Below are 13,118 nucleotides of genomic sequence, written 5' to 3'. Positions count from 1 at the left end.
TGAGCCATGCTTTGACCTTTGAAGGGCTGGTGGAGGCTCTGCAGCCTCTCCAAGAGCCTGGTCCCAAGGCAGAAGACCTGTAGAGACCAAGGTCTCCCCCACAGCCCCTGACTGGGCAAGCTCCCTGGCAGAGGAAGGGGTGAGCTGGCAGCAGGTACAAGGAGACTGCTCTGCCAAGGTGCTCCAGAGAGTGAAGGCCTTTGCTTCAGACCTGCAGCAGGGCCAGGGAGTGTGTTTGTCCCTGGTGCCATGGGACAGAGCTGTGCTAGCAGAGGGTCTCCTACTGTCTGCCACTCTTCTGTCTCTGAGATCTTTCTCCAAAGGGATCTGCTCCTTGTAGGGAGCAGCTGCTTGATTGACTCTGCTACAGCAAGTGCCCTGCCCAGAGTGTGCCCTGCCCAGAGTGTGCAGACACAGGACAGGCATTGCTGGGGGGTGGCAGGGCTCAGCAGTACAGGACACTGCCTGGCACGCTGGGTACTTTTGCAGTGGGGAATCTGGCCTCCAAGGGGTTTCTACCTATGCCCAGACTGCTGAGGGAGGAGAAGCTGGAGCTGGCTCACTCCCCAGCCCTGGCCAAGGCTGCCAATCACTCCCTGCTTCTACTGAGAGGAAGTGCAAGGGGTAGGAGAGGAGGAAGGAGAGGATCAGTGTGCTGGTGGCACACTGAGGGGCAATGCCATGGGCCTGAGGACTGCCCCTCCTGGCCTGATGCCAAGTCAGGAGAAATGCAGAGTTAAGGATGAAATTGCTCTTTTAATTCAACCCTTTGTCCTCCCAGGAGAGCTGCAGAGCCAGCAGGCACCAGGGCCAGGCCACCGGGCAGCTGCTCGGAGGCGCTGGGCGGGCACAGAGTGCTGGAGGGGCACCCATGGCACAGCCCTGGGCTGGGCACGCTCAGGGAGCTGGGGCAAGCTCAGGCTCCCTCAGCAGGAGGAATGACCCTTTTTGGCTGGGGTCTCACCCACAGGGGGCCACGGCAGAGCCTGTGGGCGCGGCAGGCACAGGCCAGGCAGCCCCAGCTCCGCAGCAGCACTCAGTGCCCAGGAGGCTGCGCAGTGCCCAGCAGATGGAGGCCACTTTTGAATGGCTTAAAGGTATTTTACAGAAGGTTTCCATCTCCATGCTTTGTGCTAAAATGCTTCTCCCTCTTCTTCCTCTCCCCCCAGTTTGTCAGTGAAAAAAGCCAAGACCCCAACCCAACAAACCCCAACAATGCTTTTGCTTTGATTTCAGCAAAGGAGCAGGAGGTTATCCTCCCTCCTCGCTGGGGCAGAGGCCACAGGGCCACACTGCCTGCAAAGCTGCAGACACCCTGAGGAGTCTGCCCTGCCTCCAGCCTGCTGGGGAGGTGTTGGGAGAGGAGAGCAAACTACATGATGAAAGCAACCAACTGTGTATCTCTTGGACCAGATCCCCAAGGTGTATCTTTAGCCAGAGGAGCTTGGTGGCTGGTGTGGGGCAAGCCCAGCCCTGCCCAGGGCTGCTGTGGTCAGGAGGCTGTTTGCTTGCAGTGTAAGTGCAGCAGTTCTGCGTCCATCAGGGTGAACCTTCTTGTACAGCTGAAAGGCAAAACCTGCTCCCAGTGCTCACCCAGCTTCAGCTCCTTCCCCCAGCTTTGCTCTGCTTGAGGAGAAAGCACTGCAGCTTCTGCAAGCCAAAGCTTCCTTCTGTGGTGAAGTCTGCCCCGAGCCAGCAGCAGGAGCCACTGTGAGCACCACTGGATCCACCTGGAGCCTCTAAACCTTGGCTGTCCCCAGGATCACAAGGCCACAGTGCCCAGGGTTTGCTCAGCTGTGCTCATCCTGGGAGATGCTGATGTTGCTGCTCCGTGGCCTGACAGCAGCAGGAAGGGTTTTGGTGGAGGTATCCCCAAGGCTGGTGCAGGAGAGGTCAGAGTGGGGAGCTGGCAGCCCAGTGGGAGCCCTGCACTAGTGGCCTCCCTGCTCTGGCAGCTGGGAAGCATAGAGAGCAAGTGTGTGATGGAGAAACTGGTACTGCTCACTGGTCTGGATCATTCCACCCCTGCAAGGGAAAGGCAGAGCCCACTCACACCTCACTGAAGCTGCAACCCCGTCCCCAGCTCCCTCCCCCGGGCAGAAGTATTCCTGCTTCACCACCACCTCCAGGTACCTCTGGCACAGGCACCAGGACTGCCCCAGGAGACCCTGGGCCCCGGGGCTCTGCTGGGCTGTTCCAAATGCAGATTAGCAACAGATGTGGCTCCTGGCTCCCAGCTTTTCCCTTTACTCCTTGGGAAGTGGCAGAACCCAGGGGCTGTGATTCCGTGGCCGAGCTGGACAGAGCAGAGCAGCTGCCAGGTCCAGAGCTGCTCTCCCTCACATCCTCAGCTCCCCAGGGCCACAGCAGCCCTGACAGCAGCCCCAGCCCAGCAGCCCCTGGCGCCAGCTCATCTGCATCCTCCAGCAGCCCCGAGGGTTTCCATCCCCAGCTGCGCCCATGGCCCTCGTGGCACTCAGCCCCCCCAGCACCAACCTGTCGATGCGCAGGTGGCACACGATGCCCAGGACGTCCACCTGGCCCTGGGCCCTCAGCTGCTGGCAGCCGATCCTGGTGGCGATGAAGCAGCCGGTCCTGCCGATGCCCGCGCTGGGGAAGCCACACCTGAGCCCTGGCACCGCCCCAGGCTGGGCCTGGGCCTCTTCAAGCTGACACGCTCCTGGACTGCTTTGCTGCCATCATCCCCAGAGGGATGCTGGAGGTCCAGTCCCAACTGCCAGGCCAAGTGTCTTAGCCAGGCACCAACAGACGTGGGCTGGAGTCACTCTGCCGCGGCAAGGGCACCTTGCCAGGGTGCGTGGCCCGGCAGAAGCCGCTCAGTCTGTGCCCCCTGGCCCTGTGCAATGCAGGGGGCCCTGCAGCCCTTCCACCTCTGCTCCCAGGTATGCTCTGACCCCAGGCACCAAGTGCCCTGCACTGGGGCTGCCAGCCTGCAGCACTGAGTGGCACATGTGTGGCACAGGGACAGCCGAGTGCTCCTCTCCACAGCCCCAGACTCACTTCAGCAGTGAGAGAAAATATGCAAAGGCCTTGGGAAAGAGGCTCCCAGGCAAGCTGCAGCCATGTTGAGCAGCAGAGGCAGCAGGAGCCTGAGCTGTGGATCTGCAGAGGCTCTGCTGGAGGGGTGCTGGCACTGCTGGAGGGGTGCTGGCTCTGCTGGAGGGGTGCTGGCACTGCTGGAGGGGTGCTAGCTCTGCTGGAGGGGTGCTGGCACTGCTGGAGGGGTGCTGGCTCTGCTGGAGGGGTGCTGGCACTGCTGGAGGGGTGCTGGCTCTGCTGGAGGGGTTCTGGCTCTGCTGGAGGGGTTCTGGCTCTCCTGGAGGGGTTCTGGCTCTGCTGGAGGGGTGCTGGCTCTGCAGACCTCTCCTGCTCCACCACAGCCCCAGGTGCAGAGCAGATCTCTGCAGGGCAGGATGCCCCATGCTAAAGCATCAGGCTGCTGCCAGGACAGGAGCTGCTGCTCCAGCAGCTCTGCAACAGGCATCCTGTGCCCTGGGATTTCTGCACCACACAGCATTCAGAAGCAGGATTTCTGCTCTGGCATCTGCAGACTCAGCCCGAGGCGAGGAGCACAGAGAGCCTCAGGAGAGGAGGAAGCTCTTACCTGCAGTGCACCACAATGGGCCCTGGGCTCACTGCAGCCTGCAGAGTCTCCTCCACCTTGGCCACCAGGTGCAGCAGGGCCCTGGCTGACTCAGGTGTCTGCTGGTCAGGCCAGGAGGGGAAGATGATGTGCTTGAGCTGCCGGCGTTCACCTGCGAGCTGTGCCAGCACACAAGAGACAGAACCAGGCTGTGGGATCTTGGCCTCCAGCCATGGAGTCCAGCACAGGCAGAGGCTGGGCAGCTTCTTCCCATCTCATCTGCTTCCCTTCCAAACCTTCTTCCAGGACAGACCCCCGGGCCAGGGGCACTGGGCAGTGCCCCAGCTCAGAAGATGGGAACAGCTGCAGTGTCCCAGTCCTGTCCCCACAGTCTGGGCGAAACCAGCAAGATCCTTTTGGCCAGTGTCAGCCCAGGGTGACTACAGAGAGCCCACAGGGACAGGCAGAAAGCACAGTGCCAACAACAGGGGCTGGAGCAGAAGCTGTGCCCAGCTGACCTCTCCTCAGTGCCCCAGGGCTGGGTCCTGCTCCCTCAGCCTCCTTTGGGAGGCAGAAGCCCTGCAGAGCCCTCCCCTGGCAGGGGCTTATAAGACCCAAAGCTCTGATCCATACCCCCTGCTCTGCTGTCACACAGCACTGCCGTCCCAGCAGAGAGCCCGGGGGGCAGGGCACTGCCAGCCCCTGCCCCGGGGCGCAGCTTGGGCTCACCTGGATGGACAGATCCCGCACCACGTACTCCAGGCACTGGCTCACCCCCCGCACGCAGATGAGGAAGGGGCCGTAGGTGCCCTCCTTCTCGGGCCAGTAGTGGACACACTTCTGAAAGGAGAAGCCGGAGCCTGTGGCTGCGCAGGAGCTGGAGGCAGCCACTGGAGGTCAGAGCTGTCCCTTGCTTAGGGCTCTTGGAAAGGACAGCACTGGGGGACGGGGGTGGGGGGGAAGTGTGTGGAGTGATGGAGAGGGGAAGCTAAGGAAGGGACAGATCCCTCTCCCCACATCTGTTCCCCCTGCACCCTCTTCCACACCCTGCCACGTGGCTCCCCAGCCCTACGGGAGCTGTGCCAGGCCAGTCCCCGTCCTGCCAGACCCAGCCTGCTGGCGGAGGGCACAGGGAGGCGGCAGCAGCCAGGGACAGAGGGAAGAAGGAGGTGACCAGGCCAGAGGGTGAATGCCACCAGGTGCTGCTTGGATGCCAGGGATGCCAGCCAAGGCACAGGGTGGCCACCACAGAGGGCAGACCGCTTGGGGCCAGGGGGACACTACTGCCTCTCCCAGGCACTGCCCTGATCTCTGGATCCTGTCACCCCGCCGGCAACAGCCCTGGGGCAGGGAGGGTCGCGTGAGGAGGGACCGAGGCTGCAGCTCTGGAGTCCTTCTCCAGCTGTGATGGAGCAGGGCTGCCCCCGAGGGCACAGCAGAGACAGCAGGCAGCGCCTGACCCCCAGCCCTGCCCTCAGAACCCATGGCTGCCTTCAGCGCCCCACGCAGGCTGGTGCTGGCGCGGGCACCACTGGGCAGGGGCACACCAGGGCAGGGGCATGGCCGGGGCAGGGGCACGCCCAGGCAGGGGCACGCCCGGGGCAGGGGCACGCCCAGGGCAGGGGCACACCCAGGGCAGGGGCACGCCCAGGCAGGGGCACACCCGGGGCAGGGGCACGCCCGGGCAGGGGCACACCCGGGGCAGGGGCACGCCCGGGGCAGGGGCACGCCCGGGCAGGGGCACACCCGGGGCAGGGGCACGCCCGGGCAGGGGCACGCCCGGGGCAGGGGCACGCCCAGGGCAGGGGCACACCCAGGGCAGGGGCACGGCCGGGGCAGGGGCACGCCCAGGCAGGGGCACGCCCAGGGCAGGGGCACGGCCGGGGCAGGGGCACGCCCAGGCAGGGGCACGCCCAGGCAGGGGCACGCCCGGGGCAGGGGCACGCCCAGGCAGGGGCACGCCCATGCAGGGGCACGCCCGGGGCAGGGGCACCGGTACCTCCTTGCGCTCCTGCAGCTTGGTGATCATGACGATCAGAGGCACCTCCTCCTGCCACACCATCTCCCAGAAGTCTGCCACGGTGTTCAGCATGGGGCCCTGGGTGGCAATGTACTCCCGGGGGCGCCCTGCAAAGCCCTGCCCGGCACAGCATCCAGCGTCAGTGAGGGCACCCGCAGGCCGCGCCGGCCCTCCTGGAGCTCTCCTGCCTCTGCAGCTGCGAGGCTGGGCCGGGCAGGCTGCAGCCTACTAACCTGTCCTTGAAAGGCTTGCACAGAGCTGAGCAGGGGCTGCCAGACCTCCTCCCCACCCTCCTGCTCCCACAGTCCGGGAGCAAGCCCAGGAAGCAACTCCTGTGCACCCTAGCAAGGATCCCCAGGTCAGTGGCCATGGAATCACTGGGGTTGGAAAAGGCTTTCAGCTCATCCAGTCCAACTCTTCTTTACTCCACCAAGTCTGGTGCTAACCAACATCCCTCAGCACCACCTCTGCGTCTGATGCTTCCAGGGATGGGCATTCAACCACCTGTGCCAGGCTTTCAGAACCCTTTCAATGAAGAAGTTTCTTCTCATCTCCAACCTAAGCCTCCCCTGGGGTGACTTGGGACCACCTCCTCTCACCCTGTCTCTTGTTACTAGGCAGAAGAGCCCAACACCCCCCACTCCCTCCCCGGCTCCAGCCTCCTCTCAGGGAGCTGCAGAGAGCAATGAGGTCTCCCTCAGCCTCCTCTGCTCCAGGCTCAACCCCCCCAGCTCCCTCAGCTGCTCCTCCCCAGCCCTCTTCTCCAGACCCTTCCCCACCTTCCTTGCCCTTCTCTGGCCCTGCTCCAGTTCCTCAATGTCCTTCTTGGAGTGAGGGGCCCAAAACTGAACCCAGTGCTCGAGATTTCCCCCTGCTCACTCCTCATGCTCAAGAACATTTCCTGGGATAGATTCAGCAGGGAAAGATTCAGCCCCAGGTGGAGTCTGATGTGAGCAAACACCTGCAGAGCTCTTCCAGCCTGGCTGTGACTCTCAAGGGTGCCAGAAGCAGCTGGGTTGTAATTGGCTGAGGTGTCCACAAACTCCAGCACTCTGCCACCCTTGGAGAGGTGAGTGGGAGGAAGGGTCAGGGGATGCCAGCTGCACAGAAGTGGTGAGGAAGGAGTGAAGCAGGGGTGAGGAGGGGGTGAGGCAGGGGGTGAGGAGGGGGTGAGCTGTGACTGTGCATTGCTGTCGGCACTGGTGTGAGACAGGCAGGGTGCCAGCTGCTGATGTATGTCCTGATGCCTGTGCACACCTGATGGAGGTGCTGGAAGGTGTCCAGAGCAGGGCCACGAGGAGGAGCAGAGGGCTGGAGCTGCTCTGCTGTGCAGGCTGGAGAGGAGAAGGCTCCCAGGAGACCTCATTGTGGCCTTCCAGGATCTGCAGGGGGCTCCAGGGAAGCTGGGGAGGGACTTTGGAGGGTGTCAGGGAGGGATAGGACTGGGGGAGATGGAGCAGAACTAGAAGTGGGGAGATTGAGATTAGACATCAGGAAGAAGTTGTTGCCCAGGAGGGTGGTGAGAGCCTGGCACAGGTGGTGGCAGCCTTATCCCTGCAGGTGTTTGAAGCCAGGCTGGAGGTGGCTGTGAGCAACCTGCTGTGGTGTGAGGTGTCCCTGCCCATGGCAGGGGTTGGAGCTGGCTGAGCCTTGAGGTCTCTTCCAGCCCTGACAGCTCTGTGGTTCCATGATGTGAAGCTGCTCTGGCAGTAGTCCCCTGCTAGCCACGCTCAGAGCCTCCTTTGGACCCTCAAGCCTCCCAGCAGCTTTAGGCATGGTGCTGCTGTGCCCAACATCAGCCCTCAAGGCTGGCTGCAGGATGCTGGCACCTCACCCTGCTGCTGGCACCTCACCCTGCTGCTGGCACCTCACCCTGCTGCTGGCTCACTAGAGCACACCCAGGAGCACCACCAGAAAGTAAATGCTGCTGCTAAATGCCCTCCAGCTCCAACCTGCCCCTTCAGACCACCTTCTGGGACACCAGAGGGCACTTTGCTGGGCTTCTTGTCCAAGTCCCACATTCCCAGGCTCTGCTCACTGCCATGCACCCAGAGTGGCTGCTGGCACAGCTCTGCCTCCCAGCACCTCTGGCCTGTCCCAAGCAGAAGGATGCTGAAATGCAGTGAATGGCTCAGAAAGAAACCTTGCAGGCAGGCAGAGCTGGCAGCTGGCTGGCAGAGGAGCCTGTTTCAGGGCAGCACAGGGCTCAGCACAAGTGAGGCTGCAGCCTGGAAGGTTCCTCGTTAGCACAGCAGGGTGATGATCACAGTCCCCTGCCCTTGGGTTAGGGACTTTTCAGGCCCTAGAAAGGGACCTGACTGGGTGCCAAGGATAGGCCAAGTCCTCCCCTTTGGCAGCTAAGCCTAACCCAGCAACCTCCTGAGAGCCAACCCCTGCATGTGCAAGGGCTGGGCAGCACCAGGCTGCGATGGTCTCTGGGGCCAGACAACAGCCTGGGGCGTGAGGAGGAGATGCAGAAGCCGCTGCCAAGGAGCCCAAGCCACGGGAGCTGAGGAGAGCCCCCTCAGGCCATCCCCCCGCAGGGAGAGCAACTCTGCCCTGCTGCAGCCCAGAGGAGCTGCCGGCAGAGGGCGCTGCCCCGGGGCACGCACGGCACGGCAGCCGACAGCCGGTGCCCGCCGTGGGGGCCCAGTGTGGCACCTGCAGCACTGAGGAGCTTGCACTCTGCCCACCCCGGCAGGCAGCTGGCGGTGAGAGGGCACAGCACTCACCGTGATGTAGTTGGCATTTATGTAGCTGCCTTCCTCCTGGCGCCCTGCCCTCCGGAGGCAGACTCGGCTCTCGGGATCTGAAAGACACGGCAGGCACTGCCCCCAGCCTGGCACTGCCCCCAGCCTGGCATTGCCCCTGCCCCCAGCCTGGCACTGCCCCGGGCCTGCCCCTGCCCCAGGCCTGGCACTGCCCTGAGCCTGCCCCTGCCCCGGGCCTGCCACTGCCCCAGGCCTGGCACTGCCCCCAGCCTGGCACTGCTACTGCCCCGAGCCTGGCCCTGCCCCGGGCCTGGCACTGCCCCGAGCCTGGCACTGCCCCAGGCCTGGCACTGACCTAATCCTGGCACTGCCACTGCCCCGAGCCTGCCCCTGCCCCGGGCCTGGCTCTGCCCCGGGCCTGGCCCTGCCCCTGCCCCTGGCCCTGCCCCTGCCCCTGGCCCTGCCCCTGGCCCTGCCCCTGCCTTAGCTCCAGAGGCTGGGGGCTGAGTCCTCCAGCTCCATGCCATGCTCAGGGCTGTCTGCGCCCAAGCCCCATGCCCCATTCACCCTCGGTTACCAGGGCAGGGTGCAGCCAGCCATGCCCACACCTGCCTGTGCCTCAGCTGTGGCAACTCAGGACCCCCCAGGGCCTTCCCTCAGAGCCCAGCCAGAGCCCGGCCAAGCCCCCTGCAACGCCCAGGCTGCACTCAGCCAGCAGCAGGCCCTTGGGATGTGCGAGGCCCCCAGGCGGCAGGGAGCAGCCCAGGCTGAGCTGTCCCTGCTGCAGCCCCTGGGAACACAGCCCCAGGGCTCTCCCCCGGAGCGCCCAGCCTGCAGCCCCTGCGGCGCAGCGCCCAGCTGCCGCGGCATGGAGAGCAGCAACAGGCGTGGCAGGGGCACCAGAAGCAGCCAGGGGTGCCCAGCTCAGGGCCAGGGCTGCTCTGAGTGGCCTCTCTCCCACACCCCGCCCAGATGCAGCCCTCGCCCTGCCGGGGCACTGCCGGTGGCAGCCGGGAGGCGCAGGGCAGAGTGGCACATACTGGGCAGGATGCTTCTGTATCTGTCCTTGGCAGCGTGCCCAGGGACCTGCAGCTCCTCAGGGCTGGCGAAGTTGGGGGGAATGTTCTGCAGGGGAGAGAAGGCTGTTAGGGACCCCCCGCTGCCCGTGCCCCCCCACTGCCAGTGCACCCCTGCCTCCTGTGCCCCCCCTGCTGCCTGTGGACCCCCACTGCCAGTGCACCCCTGCCTCCTGTGCCCCCCCTGCTGCCTGTGGACCCCCACTGCCAGTGCACCCCTGCCTCCTGTGCCCCCCCTGCTGCCTGTGCCCCCCCACTGCCAGTGCCCCCCCTACCTTCTGTGCCCCCCCTGCTGCCTGTGGCCCCTTGCTGCCAGTGCCCCCCTGCCTCCTGTGCCCCCCCTGCTGCCTGTGGCCCCTTGCTGCCAGTGCCCCCTGCCTCCTGTGCCCCCCCGCTGCCTGTGCCCCCCGCCTCCTGTGCCCCCCCACTGCCAGTGACCCCCTGCCTCCTGTACCCCCCCGCCTCCTGTGCCCCCCCCCGCTGCCTGTGCCCCCCCGCTGCCAGTGACCCCCTGCCTCCTGTACCCCCCCGCCTCCTGTGCCCCCCCCCCGCTGCCTGTGCCCCCCCTGTGGCACTGCTCTCCTCCAGGTAGTGCAAGGCTGCACTGGGGACCCGGCAGCACCGCAGGGCTGTCAGCTCCCAGGGCAAGTTCTGTCCTTCCCCTGGATGTGGAGGGAAACCTTCCAGAGCCCACCCTGGAGGCACAGCTTGGCATGGGAGGCCATGGACACAGCAGGGACTTGTGTGCAGTGGGCAGGGGGCGGCCAGGGGGTGCCCAGGTCACCACCCATGTTTGCTGGCCCACATTACTTTCCCTGCTGCCAGCAGTGTGGGGCACAGCTTGGAGCCTCCCTTAGAGATGCCCTCCCCTGCTGGTTCTCCCCATGCCAACCCCCTCGTGGGCAGAGAGGGAAAGAGGAGAGGAGCATCACACCGAGAACTCCTCCTGGAGCTGCCTCAGGCTCTGGGCACGCTGCTGGAGCTCCTCTCTCCTCAGCAGGTGGCTGGATGTCCTCAGGAAGCTCAGGGTGACGTCCCGGGGCGTGCAGACAGCCTGGATGGGCTCCACGCTGCCCAGAGAGCTCATGTCCAGCACCAGAGACACGTTGGAGCCTCTCCTGCCAGGCAAAGGGGTCCCCAGGTGGCCTCCTGCCCCCGGGGACAGGAGCACAGGTCATGCTGCCAGGGCATCAGGCAGAGCCACTGCACCCCGAGTAAGAGTGAGGCAGAGGGCAGCAGGACGAGGAGAAGGGACAGGCAGAGCCCCAGGACAGGAGCAGGGAGCTGCCCCTCATGCCCCTGGCGGGGAAGCCCTCAAGAGTGGTGCCTAGGGTGGGGGTAGGCTGGGCTGGAAGGGTCAGACCTGGCACTGCAGGGGGCAGCAGGCTGGCAGGGCTGGGGGAGGTAGCCTGGGGGAGCCTAAGGCCCCAGGCTGAACAGAGCTGTAGGCAGCTGCCAGGGCAGTGCCTGTGCTGCAGGGGGTGCCTGGCCGTGCTCACCTCTCCTGCAGGCGCTTCCTGGCAGCCGGGCTGGCCCTGTCTGCCTTCTCCATGGCTGCCTTAGGAACCCTGCAGCACACCCAGCAGGCCTGTACCATGCTGTGGCAGCCACGAGGCTCTCGTCCTGGGGCACAGGGAGTGGGCACAGGGGACCCTCAGCTCTCGGGGAATCAAGGAGCCATGGGATGAGGAGCAGCTGGAAAGAAAAGGCAGAGGTGAGAGGTGCCTGAGGCCAGTGGAAGCCCCAGCACAGGCTGCCTCAGCCAGGAGAGCTTCAGCTGCCCTAGGAACAGGACCCCCAGCCCCTGCACCTGGGAGAGTGGCACAAGGGAGAGCTCCCAGCATGCCCCCTCGCTGGGGCACCTGCAGCACTGCAGTCACCCACTGGCCACCCTGGGCTCTGGCTGCCCTGGGCCCGGCACCAGCAGCCATCTGCCTGCACCAAGCAGAGGACACAGAGCCTGTGCTGGTGGAGCGTGGTCTGCTGTGGGGGGAGCTCGAGGTGCGCTCCAGCTGCATGGGAAGCACACAGGGCTGTGCGGTCCCAGCCCTTCCCCGGCGTGCCTGCTGTGACCTGGGGACGCGGTGAGGAGCAAGGGCCCACAGCAGCATCCAGCAGGGGGCACAGAGTGGGCTGCAGGCACCACAAGCAGCCTGGCTGGCTCCTGCCCCGAGCGGCTGTGGGACCAGGCAGCTTCAGCAGCCTCACAGCCCTGGAGAGGCCCTGGGACAGACTCCTCCATCCCACAGGTCTCAGCAACTGTCAAGAGGAAACTGCTTTATCTTCATGGCTGAGCCCAGCTGCAGGAGGGTGCCAGGGCTCAACTGTCACCAGCCCTGGGACAGCCCCTGGCAGGGGTGGGCAGACCAGGTGGTGCTGGTTCACCTCTGGGCAGAGAGCCTCAGGGGGCAGGCAGCACCCTGGGGCTGTCAAGCTGCTTCTCTCCCCAGCTCCCTCTGTAAGGAGATAGCCACAGGGAGAGGGAATGCTGCAGTCAGAACTCCTGGGGGGAGCTCCCATCAGCTCAGGGAGGTCCTGCAGAGCAGCAAGTCCCTGCCGTGGCTGTGTCACCTGGGAAGGTGGCCGTGGCAGGAGATACTCCCTGTACCTCCCTGCTGGGGCTGGCACTGCTGCTGCTGCCATGCACACCATGCCCATGCCCCGTGCTAAGTGCCCTAGGGGCCTGAGCTGCTGGGGTGCCCCTGGCCAGGCTGCTCCCCAGGAGCCACAGACAGGAGAGACCTGCCCAGGCAGTGCAGCAGGCTGCAGCCTCAGCAGCCATCCCTGCACACTGGCCAGGCAACACCTGGACGATGCCCAGTCCAAGCCCCTGGCAGGCAGGAAAGCCCCAGGAAGTGCCCCAGCTGCTGGCACCTGCAGGGAGCATCACCCTGCCCAGCATCCTGGCCCTGCCCGGGCCCACCCGGCAACGAGCACATGCCCACCACCCGTGGGCACCAGGGCCTGGCAGTGCCCGGCAGGGGTCCCCTCTCCAGCGGGGGGCACGGGTGGGCTCTGGGGCTGCCTACCTGCTGCCCCGCGGCGTGGGCTCCGTCGGTGGCGGCAGCAGCCCGCGGGCCGTGGGTCTGGCAGCAGGGCTCCAAAGTGTGCAGGAAGCTGCTTATCAAAGGAGCTGCTGCCTCTGCCGCTTCCTCTCCTCCTTCTCCCCCGCCCCGCCGCCCACACACATACCGGCCACGGCCACGCCGCCGCCGCTGCCTGCGCCGGGCCCCAGCCCCGGCCCTGCGGGCACTGCCCTGCCCGCCCCGCGGCCTGGGGAGCCCCCACGGGCAGCTCCGGCAGGGTGTGCTCGGTGCCCTCTGCCCCGAGCTGTGGCCAGTGCCAGTGTCAGCCCCGGGGGCATGGAGGGGAGCTCCAGCTCCGGGGCTCTGGCAGGAGGCTGGCGGCAGGGTGCAGCGGTGCTGCCCTGGGAACACCGGACCCCTGCCTGCCCTGCAGGGACCTGGAGAGGTTCTCCAGCCCCTGCCCCCCTGCCCGTGTCCCCTCACTCAGGCTGTGCACCCACCATACCCCCTCCTGCTGCATGGTGAGCCGGGGCCTGGCACTCACACCCTCAGTGCCAGCCCAAGTACCTCGGTCCTTGTGCCACACCATCACCCTACCCATGTCCCTGTGGATGCCACTTGCCACTCCTCTGCACCCAGGATGATCCCTGGGCACCTTGGGAGGAGATCCATGGGCTTCCC

The 13,118-nt window shown here is 65.6% G+C and overlaps 1 protein-coding gene across 1 annotated transcript; it reads right to left on the bottom strand.

The window, feature by feature from the left end:
- Nucleotides 1-1,052: 1,052 nt before the first annotated feature.
- On the bottom strand, nucleotides 1,053-12,775 carry PTPN7 (protein tyrosine phosphatase non-receptor type 7). The gene is made up of 10 exons (XM_054176317.1): nucleotides 12,604-12,775; nucleotides 10,911-11,034; nucleotides 10,346-10,529; nucleotides 9,376-9,460; nucleotides 8,357-8,433; nucleotides 5,604-5,741; nucleotides 4,334-4,444; nucleotides 3,626-3,783; nucleotides 2,497-2,610; nucleotides 1,053-2,025 (listed from the first exon to the last, which is right to left on the bottom strand). Exons 1-10 carry the CDS (start codon nucleotides 12,773-12,775, stop codon nucleotides 1,932-1,934), a joined length of 1,257 nt encoding a protein of 418 aa, XP_054032292.1. The 3' UTR covers nucleotides 1,053-1,931.
- Nucleotides 12,776-13,118: the final 343 nt, after the last annotated feature.

Source organism: Dryobates pubescens, chromosome 35 (genome assembly GCF_014839835.1).
Source record: "Dryobates pubescens isolate bDryPub1 chromosome 35, bDryPub1.pri, whole genome shotgun sequence".
NCBI lineage: Eukaryota > Metazoa > Chordata > Aves > Piciformes > Picidae > Dryobates > Dryobates pubescens.
Note: the sequence above shows the minus strand (reverse complement) of the source record. Positions and strands in the feature narration are given on the sequence as shown.

What these genes read in the sequence shown, in the direction of transcription:
- PTPN7 (XM_054176317.1), bottom strand. Translation starts at nt 12,775, where the DNA reads ATGCCCCCGGGGCTGACACTGGCACTGGCCACAGCTCGGGGCAGAGGG. An exon ending in AGCTCCAGGAGGAGTTCTCG is followed by an intron (nt 9,461 to 10,345) that starts GTGTGATGCTCC and finishes TCTCCCCTGCAG; the next exon opens with AACATTCCCCCCAACTTCGC. An exon ending in CCCATTGTGGTGCACTGCAG is followed by an intron (nt 2,611 to 3,625) that starts GTAAGAGCTTCC and finishes TGGCTTCCCCAG; the next exon opens with CGCGGGCATCGGCAGGACCG.